The 16545-nt window shown below is 45.1% G+C and overlaps 1 protein-coding gene across 1 annotated transcript in view; it reads left to right on the top strand.

Moving 5' to 3' along the window:
• LOC135551471 (beta-1,3-glucosyltransferase-like) overlaps window positions 1-16545 on the top strand; it is a 158722-nt gene that overhangs the window by 13776 nt on the left and 128401 nt on the right. Inside the window, exon 2 of the mRNA XM_064982680.1 lies at window positions 4723-4757. Coding sequence (XP_064838752.1) covers window positions 4723-4757 — 35 coding nt within the window. The remainder of the gene's footprint in view (window positions 1-4722; window positions 4758-16545) is intronic.

The raw sequence follows: 16545 nt of genomic DNA, 5'->3' as shown, positions 1-16545 counted from the left end.
TGTCAAATTGTCCATTTGACACAACAATAGTGCATTATTGGCCTCAGAGCCAGAACAACCTTGTCTTCTGCTGTTGAATAATTAAAGAATAGTCAGACACATCCAACTCTTTTTTAAACAAGACTTATTTATTAGCAAGCAATGAAAACGTGGATTGTACAGTGCCTTCAGAAAGTATTCATACCCCTTGACTAATTACACACTTTGTTGTTACAGCCTGAATTCAAAATGGATTAACTGTATTTTTTTCTCACCCCTATACACACAATACCCTATAATGACAAAGTGAAAATGTTTTTGTTTTTTTTGCAAATGTATTGAAAATGAAATACAGAAATATCTAATTTACATAAGTATTCACACCCCTGAGTCAATACTTTATGGAAGCTTTGCCAGCGATTACAGCTTTAAAAAAATTCTAACATTTGTAAAACAAAAAAAACACTATGTATTGAATAGCTAATTATTCAACCCCCCGAGTAAGTACATTTGGCAGTGATTACAGGTGTAAGTCTTTCTGGGTAAGTCTCTAAGAGCTTTCCAAACCTGGATTGTACAATCATTTCCCCATTATTCTTTTCAAATTATTCAAGCTCTGTCAAGTTGGTTTTTGATTTTCAATCAGATTTAAGCCAAAACTAACTCGGCCACTCAGGAACATTCACTGTCTTCTTGGTAAGCAACTCCAGTGTACATTTGGCCTTGTGTTTTAGGTTATTGTCCTGCTGAAAGGTGAATTAATCTCCCAGTCTCTGGTGGAATGCAGACTGAAGCAGGTTTTCCTGCTTCTATCATCTATTGATTCAAACATGATCTTCAACTTTCCTGACTGGCCATAGAGGACACCTAACTGATGGACCCAAGAAAGGGAATCCCGGATCAGTGGGGAGGCTGAGCAGTCTAGAGGGCTAATGCCTGCTGCCTCCTCACAATTGCCTCTGTGTATTTTCCTGCCATGTTTGAGGCACCATCGTAACTCTGCCCACATAAGCCAGACATGGAAAATTGAGCCTCAACAACACATCAGTTGCCACTTTCACAATTCCCTCGCCTGTTGTCTCCAGCACCCTGTATAGCCCAATAGGGACAAGGTCATGGTCAACATAACGCAGACAGACACTCTCCTGTTCAGCACCAGAGACAACTTGAGTACCATCAACAATTACTGAAAATTGTACAATCGGAAGAGACCTAATCTCAGCTGCAATGCCTCAAATGACTGTATTGGCCATGATGTTCAGAATTTCATTCTGTGCTTTGGGGCCTGTGTACATTGTGGTACGCTCTGTTAACCACTTCAGTACAATGGGATTATCCTCTTCTGCCCTAAATTTCAAAAGCTGGTATAAATTCCCACTGTCATCCTTATGGCCTCTAAAGGCTTGTACCAGTCTTGCTACGTGCCGCACCGAACTTACAATTTTCATCAAGCAATGCCTTGCGTCCTCTTGCTGTTTACCCCACGCGCTAGATAACTGGGCACTGATTGGATTTGCTGGTGTGCTGTTACAGTTACAAAGTGGCAGTGGGGTTGACAGTTTTCATGTGCTGTGAATTTCTCAATGGCTTTTCTCCAGTTCCTAAATCCTGCGCTAATGAAGGCAGCATCCGCTCTTTGGCCAAAAGATGGCTGACTTGAAAACCCTTGGCTACAGTGAACACAACACTCCTTTTATTGATGGATTATAATGTAGCCAGGGGAAATCGCCAAACCATCTCTCTTGAAACATAAATTGTGGGTGTGGCTGATATGGTTTTGTGCCATCACTGAGGTAACTGGACAATGCCGTGCCACTGTCCCCTATACTGGTGCTGCTTGCAACAATGTTGACACCTGGTCTTGCAGTGGCTGTGACACTGTCCTCTGAAGTCTCTCTTCCTGGCTCTTTCACCAACCTCACTGACTCAGTCTGTCTCCTAGAAAATAAATGAGGTGTTTGCAATATTCCTAACTACCGGTACCCAAAACTACACAATTAATCACAACAGCAATATCATTGCCTTAAACTAATGTTGGTTCAGTCACCAGTTTAAGTTGAGAGTTGGGGTATCCATGGCATTGTCCAATTATGTCCCTATTTTGCAAGTCTAAAAAAGAGGGAACCTTTCGTAATCTTGTCAAACAAAGACTCAACAAACTTACCTGACACTCCCTGTCCCTGCCAGTCTGTCCCCAGCTCTGCTGTCTGTGTGCCATCTGTTGCCTGCTCTGCCTAATGACATCATTATGAAACATTCCCATTAGCATTTCACTTCTTACTTATTAACATTTAATCAAATAGTCGTTGAGATATCAGGCTACTAGGGTTCTTACTTTTCATTTTGGTGTACTGAAAAATTCTCTCATGACACCTCGTTAGTCAGTATATGTTACACCTGTGCTGCCTTGTCATCTCATATGTCAGAAGGTGTGTCACTTGTGCCGGCACAGGTGAGATTTAAAATTGGCTGGCTCAATGCTTCAGTTGGTTTGAGTGATGTGGAGGGTTAACACCTTAAGTTGGCTCTCCTTTATTGGTTCTTCCCTGTTTTCATTTTGCTCCACATTTTTTGGTTTGCTTCCTGTCTTTTAAGTTTGTGAGTTTTAATTTTGTTTGCCTTCTCTTGGGCAAATTTAGCCTTCTTTTGGGCCCTCAATGTGGGTGTCTTTTAGGTCCTAGTTGTTGTTGCTAGTGGACACCCCCATGAGTGTCTTTCAGAAGCCCTCCTAGAACTGCACTTGTTTTGTTTGTTGTTGGTGACTCTTTTGTTAGTCCTGGAGAATTTACAACTTTTTGTAAAAACATAGTATATGGGATTGATTTTAAGAAATTTAGCTTAATTCATTTGATTATTATTGTTTCTTTTCCAAGAAAAACAAAACCCTCAGGATTTCCGTTAGGAAAATATGGAGCTGTACAATGTGACTGGCCCAACCGGAGATTCAGTAAAAATAATAATCTCATTGATTTATCAAGACCAGTCCCCATGCTTGTCTCAGAGCAGCGTGAAACGGTGCTGAAATAGTTGACCACACGCGGGTAGGCTATTGCTTCAAATCATATTATAACAATTGGATGACTTTGGGTGTTCCAGTAAGCAACTATTTGTTGCCTTCATTAGCCTACTTTATTCCAATATTTCTGTCATTCAGTGATATTTATTTCCATAATAATTCATTATGGATCCAGATGTGGTTAGAAAACAATGCATTTGGTTAACTCGGTAAGTGTATATTGTCCTGCTGATAGGCCATCAAGGTTGGATAGAATGATATAATTGTTCAACAAGCGTTTTGTACTCATACATTTTTATTTCATGAATCTTGGCTCAACAATTCTGTATAATTCACCATATTACAATACATTCGCTCCATTACAATTAGCTGCCATGTCTTTAACATGAAACAATAACGCGGTGCACCATAATTAGCAAATTTCCTCATTATTCAATTGAGGAATGAATCTTTAGTAGTTGTAGGGAGAAACTATTGACTCTTTCTCAGTGTACATAATGTGTGGGCTGGTTCTCCTGTGTGGCTCAGTTGGTAAGAAGATGTCACTAGCAATGCCAAGGTTGCGTTTCTATTGCCACAGATAAACATACTCTAAAAATACATATTCCCCAAAAATGTAAGCAATAAGGCACGTGTTGGTGTGGTATGCAGCCAGGGATGTTCTTAGGCGCAACGCCAATCAGCATTCCGAGCTCGAACCACCATTTATAATATGGAATCTACAACACAGATGTGGAAAATGTTTAGAGGTGTTAAGTACATATAAAGTATAAGCCAGGCCTGGGAAATTCCAGTCCTCGGAGGCCTGATTGGTCTTACACTTTCCCCCCATCCCTAGCAAACACACCTGATTTAAACTCATTGCATTTGTAAGTGAAGTTCATGATTTGGTGATTATTGGAGCTTGGTTTGTTTACTGGGACTGGGGGAAAAGTGTGACACGAATCAGGCCCCTGAGGACTGGAGTTGCCCAGGCCTGTGCTAAGCAGTAGTATATTCATAAGTCTATATTCTGTGTCCTGGCCTAATCCTCAGATTAGGGCTCTGGCTTCTTAATCAACACCTCTCTCTTTATCTCTCTCTCTGTGTGTTTGAGCCTCGGAAGGCTATTTTACACAATACGGGAAATGTGACTCTTCAGCTCTATCTTGTAATTGCATGTAGATATGAAGCTGTTAGAAGCCCCAACACACACACACACGCAGCCAGCTAATGTTGAATTGACTAGTATAGAAATATATTCTCCAAACTGCTGTTTTGATCCTCAGTATTGATTTGGAATCCTCATGTGAAGGCCCCCTTTGCCTTGAATCGATAGAGTTAAAATTGGATATAGGCTTCCCATGATCTAATTGCAAACTTTCATAGATGAATGGTGGTGCACACAGACCGTACTATCAGAAACGAACACAGACACACACGGGAAAGAGCTTCCTCCCTGAGGGTCTGTTAAATCTCCTGGTAACTAACCTTTCTGCTATGATGGGCCCCAATGATGTTTCATTAGGCAGGTTCCTCTATACTGATTAGAGTCGTGACTATAAACCCCTCGGGACAATATATATCTTTGGTGCACATTTCTGTCAACCAGTCTAAATGGTTTGACTTGCCTAGTTAAAGGTTAAATAAAATAAATAAACAATTCATTGTCAGGCTTTCAGTGATTTCAGTGTCTCATTTCGATTTGTCATTTATTTTTCTCCCTTTTTCTCCCTCATTCTTTGAAGTTCCTGCCAACATTGCCACCAGCAGCTCAAGACAGGTAAGGATACTTTTTTTGGTTAATTGCGTCATGGTGCCACAATTATGCTAATTTCACTCAGATTTAATTTGGGTGCCTGTTACTAATTTGGGCTGATTGGTATGCTTCTCATATTTCTACCCGATTCACTCATCAACCCCTATTAAAGGTTTTGATTTCTTAAGCGACCTCAATCAAACCCAAAGATGTTCTCTTCTCTATCAACCGCTTGATCAATGGCCTCCTGGTCAAGTCACCGCTATCACTACAAATACATACCCGTTTTATCTCTTATTTTTCTCGCCCTCAAATAGTGGATCCTTTACTGTTGCTCTTGCTGTTCTTTTCCTTTTTTTGTTTTCAATCAGTCCTGTGTACTCGCCTCTCAATAAATAACGAGGGTGTTCAGTCACTATAATTGTTATCAGTGTGAGTGGAACTCTGACAGTAGCGCTTGTGGCTGAGCTGTTTAGCTTCACACTGTCTCCCCCGAAATTCTCTTTGTTTACCTTTGTCAGCAGTTTCTGCCTCCCCCGTTATCCGCCTCCCCATTTTGTCCTCCCCCACCTATGTTCACAGTTTTATATAGTATTTTTTTATTTGACTTTTATCCGTTTAAAATGGTGCCAGGCAGAGGAAAAAAGTCACAAAGTGTAAAAAAACTAGAGTGGAATCTAAAGGTGTCACGTCTAAACAAGGTGGGTGGAATCAGGCGCAGAGAGCAGATAGTGATATGACAGTTTATTCTCCGGCAAACAAGAAACACGGTCAACCCAACACACACAGGGTGAACAATCCAACACAGGATAAAGACAGACCGGAGAATATTAACACAAGATACACCGACTGACATGAATACACAAATAACAATCCCGCACAAAACAAGGGCGGGACAACCAACTACATATACAGACACTAATAAACTAAACAACACACAGGTGAAACCAATCAGACAAAACCAACAGATACACGAAAAGGGATCGGTAGTGGCTAGTAGGACAGTGACGACGACCGCCGAGCACCGCCCGAACAGGCAGGAGAGCCAACCTCGGCGGAAGTCGTGACAGTACCCCCCCACCCCCTCCCCCCTGACGTGCGGCTCCCACAGCGCGCCGCCACCGTCCTCGAGGACGACCCGGAGGACGAGGTGCTGGGCGATCCGGGTGGAAGCGGTGGAAATCTATCAGGAGAGAAGGGTCCAAAATGTCCCCCACCGGAACCCAGCATCTCTCCTCCGGACCGTACCCCTCCCAGTCCACAAGGTACTGTAGGCCCCCACCCGGCGTCTCGAATCCAGAATGCCTCGATCTGTGTACGCCGGGGACCCCTCGATGTCCAGAGGGGGCGGAGGGACCTCAGGCACCTCACCTTCTTGCAGGGGACCAGCCACCACCGGCCTGAGGAGAGACACATGAAACGAGTGGTTAATACGGTAATACCTAGGAAGTTGTAACCTGTAACACACCTCGTTTATTCTCCTCAGGACTTTGAACGGCCCCACACAATGCGGCCCCAGCTTCCGACAGGGCAGGCGGAGGGACAGGTTTCGGGGCGAGAGCCAGACCCTGTCCCCCGGTGCAAACATGGGGGCCTCACTGCGGTGCTGGTCAGCGCTCCTCTTCTGCCGTTCTCCAGCTAACCGTAATGAGTCCTGAACGGCTTTCCAGGTGTCCTTGGAGCACTGTACCCATTCCTCCACCGCAGGAGCCTCGGTCTGACTCTGATGCCATGGAGCCAGGACCGGCTGGTAACCTAACACACACTCAAAAGGAGACAAGTTAGTAGAGGAGTGGCGTAAGGAGTTCTGGGCTAGTTCAGCCCATGGAACATACCTTACCCACTCACCAGGCCGGTCCCGGCAATAGGACTGCAGAAACCTGCCCACATCCTGGTTTACGCGCTCCACCTGCCCATTACTCTCGGGGTGAAAATCTGAGGTTAAGCTAACCAAGACCCCCAGTCTCTCCATAAACGCCCTCCACACTCTGGATGTGAATTGGGGACCCCGATCAGAGACAATGTCCTCAGGCACCCCATAGTGCCGCAAGACATGGGTAAACAAAGCCTCAGCAGTCTGCAGGGCCGTAGGGAGACCGGGCAACAGAATGAGACGACAGGACTTAGAAAACCGATCCACAACCACCAGGATCGTAGTACTTCCCTGGGACGGGGGAAGGTCGGTAAGAAAGTCCACCGATAAGTGTGTCCACGGCCGTTGTGGAACGGGGAGGGGTTGTAATTTTCCTCTAGGCAGGTGCCGAGGAGCCTTGCTCTGAGCACACACTGAGCAGGAGGAGACATAAAATCTCACGTCTTTAGCCAGTGTGGGCCACTAGTATCTCCCTCTCAGACTCCGCACTGTCCTCTCGATACCAGGATGACCCGAGGAGGGAAGAGTATGAGCCCACCGAATCAGCTTGTCCCGGACCACCCTCGGCACGTACTTAGTCCCCACTGGACAGTTAGGAGGAGCCAGCTCTGACCGTGAGGCCCTCTCTATCTCAGTGTCCACCTCCCATACCACCGGTGCCACGAGACATGACGGTGGAATGATGGGAGTTGGCTCAACTGACCGTTCCTCGGTATCATAGAGGCGAGACAGTGCGTCGGCTTTGGTGTTTTGGGAGCCTGGCCGATATGTGAGGGTAAACTGGAACCTGGTAAAAAACATGGCCCATCTAGCCTGACGTGGATTTAGTCTCTTCGCTGCCCAGATGTCCTCGAGATTACGATGGTCAGTCCAGATGAGAAAAGGGTATTTAGACCCCTCAAGCCAATGTCTCCACACCTTCAGATCCTTGACTACAGCTAACTACTCCCGGTCCCCCACATCATAGTTTCGCTCCGCTGGGCTGAGCTTGCTCGAAAAGAAAGCACACGGGCGGAGCTTGGATAGCATGCCCGAGCGTTGGGACAGCACGGCTCCAACCCCAGCCTCGGACGCATCCACCTCCACTATGAACGCTAAAGAGGGGTCCGGATGCGCCAACACGGACGCATTGGTGAACAGCTCCTTCAGACGACTGAAAGCTCTGCTCGCCTCTGCTGACCAGCGCATGCGCACCGGTCCTCCCTTCAGCAGTGAGGTGATGGGAGCAGCCACCTGACCAAAACCCCGGATAAACCTCCAGTAGTAATTGGCAAACCCTAAAAACCGCTGCACTTCTTTCACCGTGGTCGGAGTCGGCCAATTACGCACGGCTGTAACGTGATCATCCTCCATCACCACACGGAGGTGGAAATACGATACCCCAGGAAGGAAACGGACTGTTTGAAAAACTCACATTTCTCCGCCTTGCAATAAAGGTCATGCTCCAGTAGTCGCCCAAGTACCTTACGCACCAGAGACACATGCTCAGCGCGTGTGGCAGAATAGTTCAAGATGTCACCAATGTACACTACAACTCCCTGCCCGAGCAGGTCTCGGAGATCTCATCTACGAAGGATTGGAAAACGGCTGGAGCATTCTTCAACCCGTATGGCATGACCCAGTACTCATAATGACCAGAAGTAGTACTAAATGCTGTTTTCCACTCATCTCCCCGGATACGTACCAGATTATAGGCGCTCCTCAGGTCCAGTTTTGTGAAGAAGCGCGCCCCGTGAAATGATTCCATCGCCGTAGCGATGAGAGGTAGTGGGTAACTAAACCCCACTGTGATGGAATTTAGACCTCTATAATCAATGCACGGACGCAGACCTCCATCCTTCTTCTTCACAAAAAAGATGCTCGAGGAGACGGGTGATACGGAGGGCTGAATGTACCCCTGTCCCAGCGATTCAGAAACATATGTTTCCATCGCAACCGTCTCCTCCTGGGACAATGGATACACGTGACTCCTAGGAAGTGCAGCGTTCTCCAGAAGGTTTATCACGCAGTCCTCTCGACGATGAGGTGGTAATTGGGTCGCCTTCCCTTTACTGAAGGCGATAGCCGAATCAGCATATTCAGAGGGAATGCGCACGGAGGAAACTTGGTCTGGACTAGCCACCGTAGTCGCACCAACGGCAACTCCTATACACCTACCTGAACACTCCTCTGACCACCCCTTAAGAGCCCCCTGTCGCCAGGAAATCACCGGGTTGTGTTGAGCTAACCAGGGAACCCCCAACACCACTGGAAACGCATGTGAATCTGTAAGGAACAGACTAATCTGCTCCTTATGACCACCCTGCGTTACCATGTCCAGCGGCACCGTAGCCTCCCTAATTACTTCTGACCCTAATGGTCGGCTATCTAAGGAATGCACGGGGAAAGGTCGATCTAACGACACCAGGGGAATCCCTAGCCTTAACGCAAGCCCACGATCCATAAAATTCCCAGCTGCGCCTGAATCGACTAGCGCCTTATGCTGTAGAGAGGGAAAAAACCCAGGGAAAGAAGTCAATACATACACATGACCGACAGGAAGCTCTGAATGAGTTTGGTGCTTACTCACCTGGGGTGATCGAGCAGTGTTCCACCTGTTCTCCCGACTCCTAGACAAGTTCCTCCAGCACCGGTCGGACGTGTGCCCTCGTCGACCACAACTGGTGTAGGAGGACACTCCTCCTCCGGTCCCCCTCGAAGTTGTACCTCCTAATTCCATAGGGATAGGGGCAGGGGGGCTGGGGATTGGAAACAACAGGACCTGATCCGAACGCCCGCGAGCAGCCAGCAGGTTGTCGAGACGGATAGCCAGATCGATAAGTCCATCCAGTGTGAATGTGGTGTCCTGACATGCCAGCTCCCTGCGGACGTCCTCCCTGAGACTACATCTGAAATGATCAATCAAGGTCCTGTCGTTCCATCCTGCTCCTTCTGCCAAAGTCCTGAACTCTAAGGCAAATTCATGTACGCTCCTCGTCTCCTGACGCAGGTGGAACAGCCGTTCACCCGCCGCCCGACCCTCGGGTGGATGGTCAAAAACAGCTCGGAATCGGCGGGTGAACTCTGGGTAATTATCCCTCGCCGAGTCCGGACCATTCCACGCTGCGTTGGCCCACTCGAGGGCTCGCCCAGTCAAGCAGGAGATGAGGGCGCACACGCTCTCCTCTCTAGAGGGAGCAGGATGCACGGTAGCCGGGTATAGTTCCAGTTGAAGGAGGAAACCCTGGCACCCAGCCGCCGATCCGTCATACTCCCGTGGGAGTGTCAGCCAAAGAGCCCCGGAGCCAGATGTGGTCTCAGAAACAGGAGGTGCTGGAGAAGGGGGTGCTAGAGATGAGGTGGGGAGGCCAGGCCTCTCCCATCGATCCATTCTCTCCATCATTTGGTCCATGGCAGAACCAATCCGGTGAAGCATGCTGGTATGATGGAGGACCCTCTCTTCCATCGATGGGAGAGGAGACGCGGCTGCTCCTGCTGATTCCATGGTGGTGCGGGATTCTGTCACGTCTAAACAAGGTGGGTGGAATCAGGCGCAGAGAGCAGATAGTGATATGACAGTTTATTCTCTGGTGAACAAGAAACACGGTCAACCCAACACACACAGGGTGAACAATCCAACACAGGATAAAGACAGACCGGAGAATATTAACACACGATACACCGACTGACATGAATACACAAATAACAATCCCGCACAAAACAAGGGCGGGACAACCTACTACATATACAGACACTAATAAACTAAACAACACACAGGTGAAACCAATCAGACAAAACCAACAGATACACGAAAAGGGATCGGTAGTGGCTAGTAGGACGGTGACGACGACCGCCGAGCACCACCCGAACAGGCAGGAGAGCCAACCTCGGCGGAAGTCGTGACAAAAGGAGGGTTGTCTCTTGTTTGCATTTGTCAATGCGGCTCGAGCTGCAGTCACAGCCTGCAGACTTTCACCACTGGTTTAAGCTTCAAAGAATCTTTATTTGACTCCAAACTTTGTTTGCTTTGAGAATCCATTTCACTAACCACAAACATTTTTTTTATGCGAGTAAAGTCCTACCTTATTAAACACAATCACGACAGCTGGGATGGAAACAGGAAGTTTCGGGACAATGTGATTAATGCCAACAGATAATTTGTTTGTTCGACATGTTGGGATCGTTTTTTGTCTGTAAAGTTAATTATGGGAGAAATGAAGGTGGAACCACAAATGTATATACTGAACAAATAATAAAGTGCTACATGCAACAATTCCAGGAATTACAGATCCTTGTGACATGGGGCCGTGCATTATCATGCTGAAACATGAGGTATATAGCGGCGGATGAATGGCACGACAATGGGCCTCAGGATCTCGTCACGGTATCTCTGAGCATTGAAATTGCCATAAAAAAAGGCAATTGTGTTCATTGTCCGTAGCTTTTGCCTGCCCATACCACAACGCCATCGCCACCATGGGGCACTCTGTTCACAGTGTTGACATCAGTAAACCTCTCGCCCATACGACCTCATACATTTGGTTTGCGGTTGTGAGGCTGGTTGGACGTACTGCAAAATGATCTAAAATGATGTTGGAGGCAGCTTATGGTGGAGAAATTAACATTCAATTCTCTGCCACCATCTCTGGTGGACATTCCTGCAGTCAGCATGTCGGTTGCACACTCCCTCAAAACATTAGACATCTGTGGCATTGTGTTGTGTGACAAAAGTGGCCTTTTATTGTCCCCTGCACAAGGTTCACCTGTGTAATGATCATGCTGTTTAATCAGCTTCTTGATATGCCACATGCTGTCAGCTGGATTGATTACCTTGGCATAGGAGAACTAAAAAATATATATTTCACCTTTATTTAACCAGGTAGGCCAGTTGAGAACAAGTTCTCATTTAAAACTGCGACCTGGCCAAGATAAAGTAAAGCAGTGCGACACAAACAACAACAGAGAGTTACACATGAAATAAACAAACGTACAGTAAATAACACAATAGAAACAGTCTATACAGTGTGTACAAATGACGTAAGGAGGTAAGGCAATAAATTGGCTATAGTAGCGAAGTAATTAAAATTGAACAAATTAACATTGGAGTGATAGATGTGCAGATGATGATGTGCAAGTAGAAATATTAGTGTGCAAAAGAGAAGAAAAGTAAATAAAAACAATATGGGGATGAGGTAGGTTGATTGGATGGGCTATTTACAGATGGGCTGTGTACTGTACAGCTGCTCTGACAGCTGATGCTTAAAGTTAGTGAGGGAGATATGTCTCCAACTTCCCCGATTTTTGCAATTTGTTCTAGTCAATGGTAGCAGAGAACTGGAAAGAAAGGCGCCAAAGGAGGTGTTTGCTTTGGGGATGACCAGTGAAATATACCTGCTGGAGCTTGTACTATGGGTGGGTGTTGTTAAGGTGACCAGTGAGCTGAGATAAGGCGGAGCTTTAGCTAGCAAAGACTTAGATGACCTGGAGCCGGTGGGTCTGGCGATGAATATGTAGTGAGGGCCAGCCAACGAGAGCATACAGGTCACAGTGGTGGGTGGTATATGGGGCTTTGGTGACAAAATGGATGGCACTGTGATAGACTGCATCCAGCTTGCTGAGTAGAGTGTTGGAGGCTATTTTGTAAATGACATCGCCGAAGTCGAGGATCGGTTGGATATTCAGTTTTACGAGAGTATGTTTGGCAGCATGAGTGAAGGAGGCTTTTTTTGCTAAATTAATTTAAATTTTGGGTTGGAGATGTTTAATATGAGTCTGTAAGGAGAGTTTATCGTCTCGCCAGACACCTGGGTATTTATAGTTGTCCACATATTTTAAGTCAGAACCGTCCAGAGTACTGATGCTAGTCAGGCGGGCGGGTGCGGGCAGCGATCGGTTGAAAAGCATCCATTTCGTTTTATTAGCTTTTAAGAGCAGTTGGAGGCCACGGAAGGAGAGTTATATGGCATTGAAGCTCGTTTGGAGGTTTGTTAACAAGGTGTCCAAAGAAGGGCCAGATGTATATAGAATGGTGTCGTCTGCGTAGAGGTGGATCAGGGAATCAACCGCAGCAAGAGTGACATCGTTGATATGTACAGAGAAAAGAGTCGGCCCAATAATTGAACCCTGTGATACCCCCATATAGACTGCCAGAGGTCCGGAGAACAGGCCCTCCGATTTGACACACTGAACTCTATCTGAGTTTATACTCACTCTGAGTTCATGTTCAATGCTCACTAACAGGAATGTAAACAAATTTGTGCACAACATTTGAGAGAAATAAGCTTTTTGTGCGTATGCAACATTTCTGGGATCTTTTATTTAAAGTCATGAAACATGGGTTCATTTTTGTTCAGCATAATAATTATTATATAAAATAAACTTGAAGTTGTGCGATGATGTGGTGTGTGGTCCTCCCGCTACGACTTGGAAAGCATGCAGTTTATTAGGCTATAAGGGAAATAAGTTATGAGGATCTTCACAGGGTGATGGGCTTGATGCTGCTTTCCAAAAAAATATCAAGGGTCTTATTCTGGTGACATGATGATTGATGTTGGACTGCCATTTGACAAATAAAAATATCCTCTCTTATCCATAATAATCTCATCATGTAACTAGACTAGTTTACCTGCAATGTATCTGCGAGTTGTTGGCTAGAGCGCATGTTCCCAAGACCAGAGTAGGCACAGTTTTGTGACAAAACTATCGGTATAATTGAAAATGTGATGGAAACACATTAAACTTTAGATCTTTATTTGAAACATATGTTTGAAACAACATCTTATTTTATGTGCACTACGTCATCATGCACATTTTCTTCATGCAGATTTGAGAATATTCACATGAATATTTGTAGCCAATTGGAAGGAAATGTGCATTTGATGGCACGTAGGTTGATACATTGCTATGTTTTCATTTTATAAAGCCATTTTACATAAAGTCCCACTGCACCTACCATCATTACTAAACTTTGACATACAAGTTACCACAACCCGTCTCAGGGATGGCTAGCTTTGGAAATTCCTTTGGTCTCTACTGAGGTAGGTCAATCAACTTTTAGTTTTCTTGCCCCTCAAAATGTTATTCAATGTGACGTTCTGGTGCCTCTAGGGAATTTCGGTACAGATGATTGAGGACCTTATTACTAATTATTCGTGTTTTCTCAAATTTTCCCAATACCCATTGTCGTGTCTTTGGCTATGCCGGATTAAGTGATATGACATGCTATTCTATAAAATAATTTCTCCGTAATTAATATCACCTGATTGAGCTAATCATGTAAATGCAATTAACTAGAGAGTCGGGCACCACAAAATAATATTTATAGAGCTGTTATCTTCCAAATAAACTCTTAAAGACCTAGTAATATTTTACATCAATAGCAGTCAATATTAATCCTCATCTTAATTCAGTCTCATCTGAATGTTGTAAATTCTTGGTTATCTGCACAAACCCTGGCTAACAATTTGAATCAGCAATACAAAATTGGGTTTAATTATTAATTTACACTAATCACACACAATTACGCATACACATAATTAAATCATAACTTGATTACAAATTACGTCATAAAGGAAAATGTCCCTAGCGGGCAGAACAGATATGACAGCTTGTTACACAAAGGAAAAGGGCTGGGTTTGAGTGAAAGAGCAGGAAGACTGAGGGACACAGGGAGAAGCTGTGCTATCGTAAATACAGTATCTGATGCATTCTAAATTACCGCCCATTTGGAAAAGGAAAATGCAATAAATATTTACTCGGTAGGTTGGTGGTAGATGGAAGGCTGTGTTGCCAAACCGAGTCCTTTGAACAATGTCTCTGGTTGTCAATTGGATACGTTGTCGTAACATCGTTGGGTGATAGACGGGATACTCTGTCTGTTCCTTCCTAACCCTCTTTGCATCTGCTGTTGCTAACTCAACCGCTAGGAGGTATCACTTCTGTAGTGAATAAGAGTTCAAAGTTCAAACCATTCACAACCAAGCTCACGCTGATGTTGGCTTCGTTCTGTAGTTATTATCAGAACCATTCTGACATTGGACCGTCGTCCTCACATCATTGGAACAGGAGGTTATATTGTCGTCAAGGGCTTATATAGGAAGGGAGAGGAGGGTGTGTTTTATAGCCCATGTCCCTTCACAGGGGCGGGCCACTGATTGAGTAGCCCTATCTTATGAAAACCCAAATCTCACATTTTAGAAACTAAAGTCACATTTCATCCCATCATGAATCATTTCATATTCAAACATTTAAATTGAACAACAATTCCATGTGAATCCGATAACTCTGATGTGTAGACTTTCCACTGTAGAGTGTATGTCATCTTATCATTGAGGAGAATGTGTCAGATGACAACTGAACTGACATCATATTCATTAAGTACCACCATATGTTCAATTGTTCGGATTACCAGTATATAGTTCACCCCCCCCCCCCCCACCTTCTGATGTTCCCAGAATCTCTATGTTAACTAAGGGTTTTGCAAATGTAACCTCAGTAGGGTAGAGAGGAAAAGGGGGAAGAGGTATTTATGACTTTCATAAACCTATCCCCCAGGCCAACGTCATGACACCATCATCAGGTTACTGGAATTTAGCCTATGGATTAAAGTTTACAATATATTGTGCATTCGGAAAGAATTCAGACTTTTTCCACATTTTGTTATGTCACAGCCTTATCCAAAAGTTGAGTAAATTGTTTTTTCCCCCTCATCAATCTACACAAATAACCACATAATGACAAAGCAAAAATAAATAAATAAATCACATTTTTCATAATTCAGACACTTTACTGTTGAATCACGTTTGGCAGCGATTACAGCCTAGAGTCTTCTTGGCTATGACGGTACAAGCTTGGCACACCGGTATTTGGGGAGTTTCTCCCATTCTTCTCTGCAGAGCCTCTCAAGCTCTGTCAGGTTGGATCGGGAGCATCGCTTCCCAGCTATTTTCAGGTCTCTCCAGAGATGCTCGATCGGGTTCAAGTCCGGGCTCTGGCTGGGCCACTCAAGGACTTCCAGAGACTCGTCCTGTTGGAAGGTGAACCTTCGCCCCAGTCTGAGGTCCTGAACTCTCTGTAGAAGGTTTTCATCAACGATCTCCTCTGTACTTTGCTCCAGGGTAGCCTAGTGGTTAGAGCGTTGTACTAGTAACCGGAAGATTGCAAGTTCAAACCCCCGAGCTGACAAGGTACAAATCGGTCGTTCTTCCCCTGAACAGGCAGTTAACCCACTGTTCCTAGGCTGTCATTGAAACCTCTTGAAACTCCCCATCCCGGATCCGGGATTGTGACTAAGCCTCAGGCTCATTAGCATAACGCAACGTTAACGATTTCTGAAAATTGCAAATAAAATTAAAATAATGCGTTTGCTCTCAAGCTTAGCCTTTTCTTAACAACACTGTCATCTCAGATTTTAAAAATATGCTTTTGAACCATAGAAATTGACTAATTTGTGTAAGAGTATGCTAAGCTAGCATAGCATTTTGTGTAGCATGTAGCACGCAACATTTTCACAAAAGCCAGATAACCAAATAAATAAAATCATTTACCTTTGAAGAGCTTCTGATGTTTTCAATGAGGAGACTCCCAGCCACATACCAGATGCGCAGTGTTTCCTGAAAGCGTCTGTGTGTAGGAGAAATCGTTCCGTTTTCTACATTGCGCCTGGCTACCGAAACGAACCGAAAATGCAGTCACCTACAACGTGAAACTTTTTCCGGATTAACTACATAATATCGACCGAAACATGGCAAACGTTGTTTGGAATCAATCCTCAAGGTGTTTTTTTACATATCTCTTCATTGACATGCAGTTCGTGGAAGCTTGCTTCTCTCTCTGTGCCCCATGGAAAAATACTGGCAGGTGACTTTTGCGCACCAATTTCGGCGCAGGACACCGGGCGGACACGTGGTAAATGTGGTCTCTTATGGTCAATCTTCCAACGATCTGCCTACAAATACGTCA

Source organism: Oncorhynchus masou, chromosome 13, assembly GCF_036934945.1.
Source record: "Oncorhynchus masou masou isolate Uvic2021 chromosome 13, UVic_Omas_1.1, whole genome shotgun sequence".
NCBI classification, from domain to species: domain Eukaryota; kingdom Metazoa; phylum Chordata; class Actinopteri; order Salmoniformes; family Salmonidae; genus Oncorhynchus; species Oncorhynchus masou.
Note: the sequence above shows the minus strand (reverse complement) of the source record. Positions and strands in the feature narration are given on the sequence as shown.